This window comes from Tauraco erythrolophus, chromosome 6 (genome assembly GCF_009769465.1).
Source record: "Tauraco erythrolophus isolate bTauEry1 chromosome 6, bTauEry1.pri, whole genome shotgun sequence".
Classification (NCBI taxonomy): domain Eukaryota; kingdom Metazoa; phylum Chordata; class Aves; order Musophagiformes; family Musophagidae; genus Tauraco; species Tauraco erythrolophus.
In genome coordinates, this window is record NC_141470.1 from 69,431,845 (window position 1) to 69,446,080 (window position 14,236).

Below are 14,236 nucleotides of genomic sequence, written 5' to 3' on the forward strand. Positions count from 1 at the left end.
GTCTTGAAAATACGTTTAATGTCTAATCTTATACAAAAGTGACAGCATTTTCAAAAAAATATCAAATCCTGTATTTATAGCTTCTCACTATCATACAGCAATATTTGTTTCATCTAAAGAAAATACAGCAGCAGGTGATAATCTATACTTTAAAGATGTGATTGCTTATATTTCATATTGTAAACAAATGCAGTATGTCGATCTCAAAGCACAAGTCAAAACGAACTCCTCAGCAGTTTAACTCAAACGATGCGGAGAAATGTACAAATTCCATTGCAAAAGCTTCAGGCCAGAAGTTGCTCACACTTGACATAACATGTGATAAAGTTACTACACGGTATATAGTGACAACTTGAGTTTTTACACAATAGATTAACAGGTATACCCTTTTCACTGCTATGCAAAGAACTCTGCTCACAAAAACAAGGGGGTTATGAAACAGTTCTCATGACCTCAAGAAATACGAATATACATTGAAAAACATCCCATATATACTGAATTTTTAGCCTAAATGTTCCAGTAATAAATCCTGCCTATTTCAGGAAGAACCTAGAAGTCTAGTTACTTTTACAAATCCCCTTTCCAAAAATCATCACTTGCTACGTCTGCTTCATCCTTTCCTACCTCTTCCCATTCCCTGTGAAGACGTACAGCCAGTGCAATTTCAGGCTGGAGCACTGCTACTGCATGATCCATTCATTTGGAATAAATGTTTTCTATTTTTTTCATTACATTGATTTATAATCTAAGGCTGCAGGTATCAAAAAAGCACTTGAGCAAATGTGATCAGTGTTCTGTGATGTTTATTTTTCATCAGTCTTGCCAAGACCTAAGCCAAGTTCTGTTGTTTGGGGGGGCAACTGGGGCTTGTTTAAGGATAACAGAGACTTGCACTTCTGGTTCCTGTTTCTAGGGTTACAGATGCTAGTTTTTAAGCTGAAATTGTAAGCATTTTAGTTCAGCTCCAGCATTGTCTTCCTAAAATAAAAAATACACGTACCTCTGCTACTAGCTTTCATGACATTAGATTAAAACAGCCACAGCTAAGCTGACTGCTTTCTTCTGCAAAAACACTGCAGGACTTTACCGTAAAGGCTAAGACTATGAACAAGCATCACCACCAGGTGACCCCATTTGTTTTGAAGAAGTCCATCACATGCATGCAGGAAGCCACGATAAGGTACTGGAAGAGAATTAACTCACTTTCACAGTTCCATGATACAAAGCCTCTCTAATGAGCTACCGTGTTAAGCAAAATTTGTTCCTAATTCTACCTACAGAGGCTAAGTTAGGACATCCCCAGCTGGGGACAAAACAAACCGTCCATGGTCAGAGTCTAGGCTAGGAAGCACCACAAAGAGTGCCAGAACTCCTCACCAACACGTGGCTGCGCGTCTTGGCAATGCTAAACCAGCACCGCAGCAATCCCCTCGCACGCTCTCTGCACAGATATGGCAAGAACAGGAAAACTGACTGCAGTGCCCCGCCAGAGGGGACAGCCACACGGCAGTGCACAGGCTTCTCGACATTCCGCTACTCCCAAGTTACACTTGCTCAGCGAGGTAGGCAGGCACCCAGCTGAGAACACAGGACTTCTCCCCGTGACGATGTTCAGCGGCGCCCTGACGAGACCTCCTTGCTCTCAACTGTGGCAACAAGGATGTTAAAGGATCTTTGCAGCTGATAGAACTAAACGTCACGCCAAAAACTGCCAGGGAGGGAATTGTCAGGCTGGGGGGGGGGGGGTTATTCATCTTTTAAGCTCAAGTTCAGTTTCCAGGGACTCTGAAAAAGTCTGCTGAGTTTACCCAACCCAGCAGCAAAGTCGAATTTTCAACGACTAGAACCCAGGTTAAAAATAGGGAAGTACCTTACCCAAGTGGGAATGTTTCTCTTTACACAGACCAAGCCAAACTTCCAACCACCACAGAACGAGGACTGGCAAAACGAGGTCCTCATTTGCATGCATCAAACTCACATTAGCTGATTCAAAGTTAACTGCACATCCAGGTTATTTCGTTTGCACACACACGCCTGTTTGTGAACACCAGCGGTGCGCTGACAAGTCACACCGAGTATTTCAACCGCGTCCTCTTCTCTTCCGTAGTCCCAGACTGAGCGATTGTGCTGAGTATATACAAAATGCTGAGAAAAACCTTCAAGTTCACATGCTCTGTCTCTTTAGTTTGAATTACTGTAGCATGTTCGAAAATCAGATTTCTTGACAAAAAATCTTGAAACGCTTTTTATTGACATTTTAGAATAACCTGAAAATAGACAAAATATGACTATCCATCCATTCAGTGACCAGCACAAGTCTGGTAACAAGACTTAAAGCATTCGTGGAAACTTAAGAAGTAACTTTTTATTTTTTCCAAGTCCCTGGGCCTGATTCTTCATAATCCTTAGTTGGCAACTGCCATTTTTCCAAGGAGGACTTGCCAGCATAAGAACCACAGATGTTAGTTTTATTTCTGCTCTTCATAATTCATTTTATTAAACTGAACAATTATGCCAGCATATGAGCAAGGTGAATTTATGCAAACTGCTCCTTCATACCTCAAATGCACATACAAGAGGCAATTATTCTTCAGAGCCCCAAACAATACTGAAACAAAAACTGTAAAAATCTCGGTAAGTAGTGGATGAAGGTGGAAAGCTACAGTATTTTGTCGCCCAGAATGTATTCAACGGTAAGGCTGCAAGAGACAAGAATTCATGGTCAATACAGACTTTTCACAAAGCAGTTAATTCACAGTTACAAAAATTCTTAATTAAAAACAAATTCAGCTTTATAATTTGTTATTCCCTCCCCACACACTCTAGAAGCAACCCCTCTAGGTTACAGAGATTCTCTTTCAGAAACGACAAGGCTTTCCCCCCCTTTTTTGGCTTTTAGAGAAGGCTTTCCAAGTAGTGGGAAACCACTATAATGTGATCCTTCAACGTGTTCCCACTTGACACACTTCCACTGTCGTAGTATATTTAGTTTAGCACTTAAGAAGTCAGCTATTGTTCCACTGACTACAAGAATCAGACACACGTGCTGAAATTCTTTACCTGCACTAATAGCTCTTATGCGACTGAATTTCCACGCTTAAAAGTATAACGTTTTAGAACAATTCAAGACCAAAATGAAGTACTCACATGGGGACCACCAGGCATTGATGGAGCACCAGCAGGACCAGATGGCACTTGAAAAGGATTAGGGGGCGTAGGATATAGTCCTGGAGCTGGATATGATCCTGTGGGTGGAGGAAATGGACCTGGCGGTGAAGGTCCCCATGTTCCAGGCGGGACTGTACCCCATGGTACTGTTGGCGCAGCCCCTGGAGTCTGGGTAGGAGCGGAATATGGCCCTGGGGGTGGATATGGCATGCTAGGTGCAGGATACTGCCCTCCCATTGTTGGTCCCCATGCTCCAGAGGGCATGGATCCCCATGGCCCAACGGGAGCAGGAGGTGCAGCTGGCTCTGTTGGACCACCGTAAGGTCTTGGAAGCTCTGGAAAGGGCATATTTGGTGGAGGATACTGCCCTGGTGGGACAGGACCTGGCACAGTTGGGGGTGGATATGGACCACCAGGAGGAGGGCAAGAGGGTCCAGTAGGAGGAGGAGGAAATGGAGCAGGCGGTCCAGGGGGCATTGAAGGATACATTCCTGTTGGTGGAGGTCCGAATGGCACACTGGAAGCGGACGTATTTGGCGGCAGTCCGGTGGGCGCTGCAGGAGGAGCGCTTGGGTTGTTCCAAGGATTCGAAGCTGGCCAACCCTGCGGAGGCTGACCAGGCTGTTGCCCAGGTTTTGTGCTGCTCACTTTGGAGGTTTTAGCAGGCGACTGATCTGGTAAAGCATCTGCCAACTAAAAGATAAAGCATCAGTGAGAACGTAAGATGTCGACTGGACTTACCAGTGGCAGACATTCACCCACTACATGTTTGTTTCAGGTGCCAAAATGGGAGGAAGAGAGCTCTTTGCTGCTGCACAGAGAGGATTACATTCATTTTTGTGCAGCTTCCATCACTAAGGTAGAAGAGTCATTCTGACATGCTGCAGTTAGAAAACCAAAGATAAAAGGCGACCCACCGCACATAGCAATGAGCAATTTCAGCGCGAATCCAGCAAGAAAAGATTGTCATAGATTTCCATTACAGCCATTCTGGCACTATTAAAACACAGTTCCTTTGTTAATAATCGCGGCAGAAGAGAACCCACGAGGCACCTAGCAGCTTCATATGCTTAGTCCACAGATTGCTACATCTACCCAAAAGGAAAACACCGCAACTGCAACAGAGAGGAAGTCGCCTCTCGACTGTAAGCTCCCCTTCTTCGTGAAAAAGCACATCAACTTTTAGAATGAAGTAACACAACTGGCTGATCTTCAGGAAAGAAAAACTGTTACTTACCGAAAAATCATCAGTTCCAGACATTTTGCTGAAAAGTAAGGTAAGATAAAGTGAAATTTGTTGAAAATACTACAGGTATTTCAAGCAAGAGTTCAGGAGACAAACTCTACACTTGTCTCACTCAAACCACAGTCAGTGTTGAACTGGTAACGCTTCTCAGCAACGGCTTTGGTTTAATGTCTTTGGCCCACACAGACAAGTGCCACCCAAATACTTCCCTCTTAATAAAAGTTCTCATAAAAAGGAAAGTCTTCAGCCTCTACCCACCTCATTGCAGACAAGACCGACACAGAATGTAAATGGGTCCCATTACACTAAGAAAAAATATTTCCAATATTCACGCTGAGCAGGCAGCCTACCCAGACCATGATGCCTGTAAAGGATGCGAGGTCTTTTCTAGACTCGGAAGAGTTATGGCAGGCTGCTTGCAGGCACCTAAACTGAAACACGATTCAATCCCCACGCGGATCTTATCATCAGAAATAAAGAATTATAGTTTGCTGATGCTTTGCCCTCCAGTTATTTCAGAACATACTAAGTAGGGGATGCTCTTATTTACATTCGCTGACCCCAGTCAGCTGGCCTTAGCTGAAAATTGACATGACAAAGGCATCATCAACACATTCCTAACTTCTAACCTCCCAACACTTACAAGAAACATCCGAAATAGTGACCAGTGAACCACGCTACCTTTTCATGAAGGCGACTGCTGCACTTGGAGCTTTCCAGAGCTTCACCACAATGAACAATGACCAGCTTTGTCAATGTTTATTAGCCAGACAAAAGGGCAGCTGTCACAAACCTGAAGTTATGTTCAGTTTGACTAACTGACAAACACTGACTAGAGGGGAAGAACTCTTGAGAGATAACCAAGAGCCGGTGAAAATAGGGGGACATGCTCCAGTGGAGCCACAAGGTTTTAGGGGAGAGCGTAGGAGATAGAGAGGAAAATAAGAGGAGGAAAAATGCAAAACGTAAGTCAAGAGTACAAATACTACTGCCAAGTTGACACCCACAAATAACAATTCTTGTTTGTCCTTGTTGCTGGTGAAGACCTGACTTTTATCACAGAGACTGGCCCAGGGATGGAGGGTCCTACAGATAGCCCATGACAAACAGGTTTATAAGCTCCATTAGATTATAAATTACATACTGCAAATATTGCACATATAAACTAGAGTCTTCTCTGAAACTGCACTGGAAGTTTGTTACTATCTACACAATTTCCTAACCTTAAGACAGTATTGCAGTAGAATCATAGAATGGTTTGGGTTGGAAGGGACCTCAAAGATCGTCTAGTTCCAACTCCCCTGCCATAGGCAGGGACACCTTCCACTACACCAGGTTGCTCAAAGCCTCATCCAACCTGGCCTTGAACACTTCCAGGGATGGGGCATCTACAGTTTCTCTAGGCAACCCGTTCCAGTGCCTCACCACTCTCAGAATGAAGAATTTCTTCCTTATATCTAATCTAAATCTGCCCTCTTTCAGTTTAAAGCCATTGCCCCTTGTCCTATCACTACACGCCCTTGTAAAAAGACCCTGCCCAGCTTTCCTGTAGGCCCCTTTAGGTACTGGAAAGCTGCAATAACAGTAGAACAAGGGGCCATTTAGCTCAGCATCTCACTTCATCTTCAACAACAGCCAGTAGGGAAGAGTGAGAACAGGGATGACACTCACCCCAATACCTCAATGAATCCAAGCTCAGAGACTTACGAAGTTGTAGGCAATTTCTATGGAATAACAACCCTCAAAACATTTCTTTACACAAACACACCTAGTTTCCCCGCTTGTACCTACAACATCCATTGGTGAGGAACTCCACAGGGCTGCTATTTCTTCCACAAAAAGGCACATTCTTTTTTTGTCCTAAACCTGGATCTTACTGGTTTTCAGTTGTTGCTCCTTCATTCTTGCAGCTGAGGAAATCAGTAAGTCTGTTCTGATCCAGCCTGCCCATGTTGATCATTACTTGCAGATTTTTACCATTTTCTTTTAGCTGTTCCTTCTCTGGGCTGAGCTCTAGCTGGCTTCACTGACCCTCGTGCAGCAGCTACTCAAAACCTTTGATTATTCTCACCATGTCTCTTCGAGGCTGTTCCAATTCTTTTGTATCTTTCAAGATGAATGACAAGAAAGAACCACACAGAATTCAAGATGTGGAGTAACCATTGATTTATACAGTTTCGTAATTATGTTCTGGTTTGTCCTCTATTTCCTTCCTAACACTTCTTAATGTTTCATCTGCTTTTTGATCACTACTGAGCTGACACTTTTGTGGCAATATTTCATTCTCTGGTGTTAAAGGTCAGTCCATCATTTTATGTATGAAATTATATGCACCACTCTACATTTATCTACTCTGGATTACATCAGATTTATCAACATTGAATTATATCTGCCGTTTTATTACCTAATCCTTACTTTCCTGAACGGCTTCACAGCAACAAGACACTGCTCATCTCATTTCCCCAAGTTATTTATGACCACAGTGAGCAACCCAGACCCCTGTGGAAACACAGCCAACTTCTCAAGTTACAGCTAATAATTTAAATAAACCTTTCAAGAAATACCTAATAATTCAAATCAACCTTTTAAGAAACACGTATCTACAGAGTTAGTGCCCTGGTGGAAATCAGTGGCTAATTGCATGAATCTGAGGGTTTGTTGAAGTTCCAATGGTAGTTTGTAACTGCAGTCATCCCTTCAAGTAAATACAAACACCTGAATCTTCGCATCAGATGAGGTACACTGTTCAGATCAATGACTATTTGTTTAAAGTTGAGAAACCAACTGAACCACATCGGGAAAGTGGTTTCTGCTCCAGTTATTAACAGCACAGCTGTTCGAGAGATATCTACCAGAAAAAGCTCTATTTCTCCTCAACAGACACCTCTCATGTTAAAGCAGCTCATTAGTTTTTGCAGTATCAATAATAACCAGAAGCTGGTGTGTGCTCTTTAGTCGCACTGCAGTTCAATTTACCTACACAGGCACAGAAGCTACTTGATACAACCCACAAAACAAAACACAGAGGCAGGTACAAAAATAAGTTTTTACATAAGTGTGTATGGAAATGCATTCAGAAGCAAAAAAACCCAACATGTTAGCAAAAAAGCAACACCAAAACAGGCCAAGAGAATCATCCTTCCTCTACGTAGATGTAGATCTGTTTTTCAGGTGGTCTTATCCCATCTCTCCAAGAGACTGAAAAAAGCCCACAGAAGAAGTTACAACATATGCTGCAAGGGAAAGAAGAAAGAGAGGAAACGGACCTAAAGGAGATCTCAGAAGAAAAATCCCATCATCTGTCACAAAAACGACAGAGAATAGTAAATTCAAGTCAAAAGAGTGGATGAATACAATTGAAACAGGCCTGCTTACAAAATATCAGCAAATACCCCCAATATTTGTCAGCAGATCATTTCAAAACATTCCTGTGCTGTGAAAATTAAGGAAACAATTCTGTTGCATGACTTCTGAAAAAAGAAGTGTAGTTAAGCACAGCTTATAATGAGATTTAGCGGCTTTTTTATTCTGACAAGCAGACTAGAGCAACATTTGTTGGCAACATTTGGCACAACTGAGTCAGTGCCAAGCATGTCAAGGATCCTCTTGCAGACAGGATGGCCTATTTCAGGGATGTTTTTTAAACATCCATTTAATCTGGGTACTGCCACCTTCATTTAATAAAAAACAAACTGAAATTACTGTTAGATACATTCAGACAACGTATGAGCTCACTCATACTTAAATCTACAACCTGTGTTCCAGTCGAGTTGTTCAGCACTGGTATAGAGAATTGCAACTGAAACCTTCCAGAAATATCAATTATATTTGTAAAAGTAATGCCCAAGGCATCTGCATGCTCACAAATTACTCAGAAAGCCCCCAAGTAACTCCGTTTTAAAGTCCCCACTGATCACACGTGGGCTCAAGATTTTAGGAAAACGCACCGAATGGTGCCAACTAGATTTTTTAGAGTCGGTAGAGTTACAGACGCTCATTTTCTCTCAAAGCTTTCCTAGAAAAGCACTGCACGAGCAGAGAAAAGCCGATTCATGTAACAGACGTCCCTTTTGCCACATTTAAACTCTACTTCGAATTATTCTCTCCTGGAGCTGGGGGGAAGAAAGAGCAAGTGGAAGAAGGAGGGTTCAGGAGTTTAAGTAATTTGGCAGGGAGAAGAAAGACTACAGAACTGGCAGTATCCAAACTGGAGTCTTGCTGGCATCCCCTGTGTTGGAGATAAGGTTCCCTTTGTTTTCTGAAGGCCGCCCCTGGAAACATCCCCAGCTTTCCAGAGGCACAGAGCCTGCCAGCTCCAGAGCTGCTGGCCAGGGCACCATTTCTCAGCCACCTCTGAGAACACACATGGCCAGAAGCATGGAACTAAAGCAAGAGAAAGAGATGACCAATGTCTGGAAAAAAAAAAAAAAAAAGCATCTAGGAGCAGAATCTCTCTCATCTTTGATCCTGGAGAGTGATGGGAAGGCATGGAGGACTTCCACTGCACCTACAGAGAAATCACACACAGCAAAACCTTCAGACCACAGTCCAAGCTCTCCCGGACACCCACAAGCTGCTCCCGAAAATTCACAGCAGGTAGGTGAGACAGGCAACCTGGCAGGCTCCCCACTGGCAGGCTGGAAGAAGGTTGGGAAGCACTCTGACACAGCAACGCCATGCTAGTTCTACCAACAGCATTCAAGACCAAGCGGTGATTTTTCAGAGAGGTCTGTGAAAAACCTGGTTTTGGAAGCGTGGTGCTGCATGTGGCACGCTAAATCTGTCAGCTTCCACAATGAAACAGCTCCACTGTGGTTTTTAAGCTCTAAATCCTCTCTGGTCACATCCAGCCCAACTGAAACCGATGGATGTAGTAGCATTTTTTCCCCGGGCTCTTGCCTTTCCTGGCTTTTATCCATCATCAGTCCCCAGAGACCCCTGTTAGAGCTGTCCAAAACACTTTTTCATTCTTTTACTAAAGCTATCCGAAACTAAGCATCAACTGCCTTTTTTTTTTTTTTGGAGTTGTATGACATTTTCCGAACACTTGACGTGCCAGATTTAGTTCCTGTCTCCAAGATCATCTTCCAAACACAGAAAAACGCTCGCTAGATGCACCAGGCTCTGCTGCATTCCCACTGGGTGGCATGGTTCTACCAGCAACGAGGTTCTTTTGTCACTGTAACATGACTAATACCTACCAGCACAACCTCATCTACAACAAGATTCCTGCCCACATAAGTCTAACTACCCAACACAGCCATACAGATAAAATGGAAGAGAGACCAAACCTTTCGACAGCTTCTAAATGTTTTCTAAAATATGCAGATTCCTGCAGCGTCAGGCATGAAGCACCAACATCCTATAGCTGCCCTTTCCCTATCTTTACCACCTCCTCCGCAGGCGCACTGGTGCACTCCGGCACCGTGCAATTGTTTAGTCTGGGCTATATGTTTATTTCGGGAGAATAAAGGGAAGGGAAAAACCAGTTATATCATTAGTAGCTACTGGGTATTTGGTGATCTTTCTGCCCCTTCCTGTGTCTGTCTGGACTGAAAAACAGGAGGGAAGTCAGATTATTAGTTTTCCGATTTTCAGTCTTCACGTTTGCCAGACAGATTCAATTAAGAGTGACAGCCAAAATGATGCATATTAGTGCATTTGCTATGAATTATTGACTACCAGAAAAAAAACACCCTCTTCAAAATGAGGTCTTTGCTATCAGTTTCCAAGACCTGTAAAACATAAAGCCATAAGGAACCGTAATCTGTTCCAGTTTCCCACTTGTGACAGGCCACTCGGTTTCACAGATGCTTCCCCACCAAGACCAGACCTAATCACTTCAGATGGTCACCATGTCACAAGCAGATGGTTCCAAACCCAGCAAACATGTATCACTCCTCGTTTGTGTGCCAGTTGTGGCACACAACCAGCGCAGAACAGCGAGTCTCCACTGCCAGAGATGACTCCTGTCCACACCACTCTACCCTGCGAACCTTGCAAAAAAAATATATTAGTCCAGCAGCTCACAATAATTAAAACATCTTCCATAGTTGCCTCTGAAGTTTCTTGAGAGCTGTGGAGCCTATTCTCATCCCGTTATCCTCATTGTTAAATGTGTTTATTTCTCATTTATAGCTTCAGCTTCCAATCATCAATCCTTCAGGAGTCTTCCTGAACGAGCTGTAAAAGCTATTTAAAGAATATCCGTGTTCCCCTCCTACCAAAGCTAGATGCTCAGGAATTATTAGCTCAATTATTTTTATTTCTTTTGGATGAAATGAATGTACTGACCCTGACCATGAGGAACTATCAAACATCCTCACTGCATGGTTTTTTTGTTTCCTCCCACCAATAAAAATATCAAAACTGTGCGTCATGTTCCAGTTCTACACTCAACAGTGACAAACCAAACCACACACCTTTCTGCTCTTCATAAAGGCTCTTTTCCAGGATAACTGCTTTTCTGGATACAATCTCAATGGATACAGCTGGCATCTTTCACATCCTGATTTGGCACTGTTAAAACGTACTTGAATGAACTCAAGTTACAAAAGTATCTAGAGTGCTTTCAAGTTTTGATATTGCCACACATTTTTGCATCAGCCACTGGTCTTGGGGAGCGTTGTCAAGTTTCGAGGTGTGTCGGTTTTGTTTTTGTTTAAACTACAAAAACAAAAAAAGCCACCTTTGCTCTGACATTCACTGACAATAAGGTTAAACAGCATCAGGCCAACACTGATGATTCAACCGCGGGATTCACCTAGAAACAAGCTCTCTCGCCGAGATGAAACCTGCCAAATAAGTAGTTTTCTCTCCAAGCAGTCATGAAACTCTTACACAAAATTTTAACCCCTTTATTGTTGGGTAACAATACCACTAGCTCTCCCAGTAAGTCAGGTACCTGAAGTACGCTACCATTTGATACAATGAGCCAATTTCTCATAAACTACGAGAAAATGACTTGCCTGAGCCCTTCTGTGGTGACGAACCTTCCCGTCGAAGCCACTCACACGCACTCCACATTCACTGACACGTTCGCGTAGAGATCCTCGCCGCACAGCACAAACACAAGCCGGCGAGACGTTTTACCCAGCCCAGACGCGGCAGCGACCCCCGTTACACCCAGGAAAACCGGATCCGCTACCAACGAACCGCCGGCCCCGCGTCACCGACAGCGGCCGCGGAGCGACACGCCCCCCCCCCCCCCCCAGGCGGCGGGTCCCCGAGCGGGGCAGACCGGCTTCCGCCACTCGCTCGAGGCTGCGACCCGCGGGCCATCCCTCCGCGGCACGGCGGGGCCGGGGGCGGCGGCGGCTCCTCCCTGCCTGCCTCTCCCCGCGGCCTGGGAGGGGAAGGGCGCCCGCGGGCGGCCCCGCCGGCGCGGCGCGGCGTGGAACCCGAACCCTTCCCGCCCCCCGCGGCGGCCGGGCGCTCCCTGCCGCCGGCTAACGGGCCGGGCGGGCGGCGGGCGGGTACCTGTGCGGCCGGAGCGCGGCGCAGGCCAGGAGCGAGGCAGGAGGAGGCGGCGGCCCGCAGCACCACCGCCACCACCACCACCCCGACGCCCAGGCGGAAGCGGAACTACGTCACACGTCGCGCCTTCCTCCCCCCCTTCCCGGCCGGGAGGTCGTGCGCTTAGCCCCGCCCCCGCGGCGCGGCGGGTCACGTGATAGTGTCGTCGTCGTCGTCGTCGTCGTCCCCCACCCGCGGGGCGGGGCGGGGCGGGGCGGGGCTCCCCCCGGCGGTCACGTGGGGCTTTCGCGCCTCCGCGCGCCGCGGCCGGCCGCGGCGCTGACAGTATCTGGCCGTCGCCTCCTGCCGGTTGCGGCCCGCGGTGGGGCGGGCGGCTCTCCCAGCCCGGCCCCGGAGCGCCGAGAGTCGGGAATCCTTCGCAGCGTTCATCCCGCCGCCCGCGGAAGGGTGGTGGGAGCGTTACTTGCGGCCCTTTGCCGCCTCGGCTGTCCGGTGTTCCCCTCCGCTAGTGCAAAATCCCGCTGGATTTTTCTTCTCAGTGACTCGAAATGTCCTGTTTTCACATTTCACACCTAAAGGGCGGATGGCACACCTGGAAACGTGACAGATTTTCTCGTAAGAGACAACTGCCTCTCCCTATGTACCTTCATATCCTCAGACCTCTGTGGTAAGGAGAACTAAATACACAGCATCATTTTCCTGCCCTGCCCCTCCCAGCGATGGCACTAATCCCGCAAGCGTCTGGACACACAGATAATTCTGTTAAACTCAGCAGAAACACGGGCATGGGCGATGCTGAGTGCACGCTGACGGCCGCGTCCCATGTGCTGGCACCCTTCCCCTTGTGAGCGTTGTGAGAAACGAGCCCACGTAAATAATTTTCAGTAGTTTATTCAGGGACAAAGTCAGTGGAGCAAAGATCCCAGCGCTGGGCGTGTGACCGTAGCCAGAGGCGCGCCGACACAATCGTCAGTGGGTGATTTATACTAGAATCCGTTACGTACTCATGAATGTTTTTACATATTCATTATGATTTCGGGGACAAGGAGGAGATAGAATCGTAGAATCACAGAACGGTTTGGGTTGGAAGGGACCTCAAAGATCATCCAGTTCCAACACCCCTTCCGTGGACAGGGACACCCTCCACTACACCAGGTTGCTCAAAGCCTCATCCAACCTGGCCTTGAACACTGCCAGGGATGGGGCAGCCACAGCTTCTCTGGACAACCTGTTCCAGTGCCTCACCACCCTCACAGTGAAAAATTTCTTCCTTATATCCAATCTAAATCTGCCCTCTTTCAATTTAAATCCATTGCCCCTTGTCCTGTCACTACACACCCTTGTAAAAAGTCACTCTCCAGCTTTCCTGTAGGCCCCCTTTAGGTACTGGAAAGCTGCTATAAGATCACCCCAGAGCCTTCTCTTCCCCAGGCTGAACAGCCCCAACTCTCTCAGCCTGTCTCCATAGCAGAGGTGCTCCAGCCCTCGGATCGTCTTCGTGGCCCTCCTCTGGACTCGCTCCAGCAATTAGTTTAGTATTTACGTAGATCCGCCTTAGCCCCCCCTATGTTACATGAACATTTAGTTCATGTTACTACATGAACTAAAAGGGTATTCGCTACAAACCCAGTCCCATGATGGCGTGATAGTTCGGTTAATCTGCTCACTCTGAATTTAATTAAACACCATGGAAAATTGAGGCTGACTTCACGGTCCTTCCGCGATTGCCTTTCCAAGGACAGCGGTCGCTGGGAGTTCATGTAGAAACAGCACTTCTGGCATGGTCTCATTGGGAGAAACGGGCAAAGAAGAGTGAAATCAACCTTCTGCCCAGCTGCGCGCCGGGCGCAGCGGTTCCGCTCACCTTCGCTTTTCCCCACGCTTGGAAGGGCCCCGCTGTGGGCAATTGCTTCCACGTCCCGGACTGCCAGCGGTGACAGCAGGAGTTCCCACAGCATGACATTTCTTCCTGAGCAATCTGGTAGTTAGAAACCTTAATTAACGAGCAAATGTGCGGCCGACGATGGCGATGATGTCTCGCTTTAGATATGGATGGCACTTTTAATCAATAACCTCACCAATCTTCACATTAGGATTGCCCGATGTGTAATAAATGTACCCTCCTTTCTGCTTCTGCGTAATAATTATAAAAATAGTTTTTGTACAAATATTTCATTGCATACACAGCTTTCCTCTCCTTCAGGCAAACGTAGCTCTTCATCTGTGAGTATGTATGTGGTGAAGGTTGTAAAAAGAGCTGCAGACGTGACTTGATTTGTGTGCAATGGATCCATCTTAGTGCCAGGAATAGGACTCGGGGGGCCTAACACCAAGGCCTGGCCACAT

General features: G+C 46.2%; 1 protein-coding gene across 1 annotated transcript; it reads right to left on the reverse strand.

Moving 5' to 3' along the window:
- MAPK1IP1L (mitogen-activated protein kinase 1 interacting protein 1 like) lies at positions 1–11,953 on the reverse strand. The gene is made up of 4 exons (XM_086613007.1): positions 11,894–11,953; positions 4,406–4,433; positions 3,148–3,861; positions 1–2,699 (listed from the first exon to the last, which is right to left on the reverse strand). Exons 2-4 carry the CDS (start codon positions 4,427–4,429, stop codon positions 2,688–2,690), a joined length of 750 nt encoding a protein of 249 aa, XP_086469133.1. The 5' UTR covers positions 4,430–4,433; positions 11,894–11,953; the 3' UTR covers positions 1–2,687.
- Between the last annotated feature and the right edge of the window lie 2,283 nt (positions 11,954–14,236).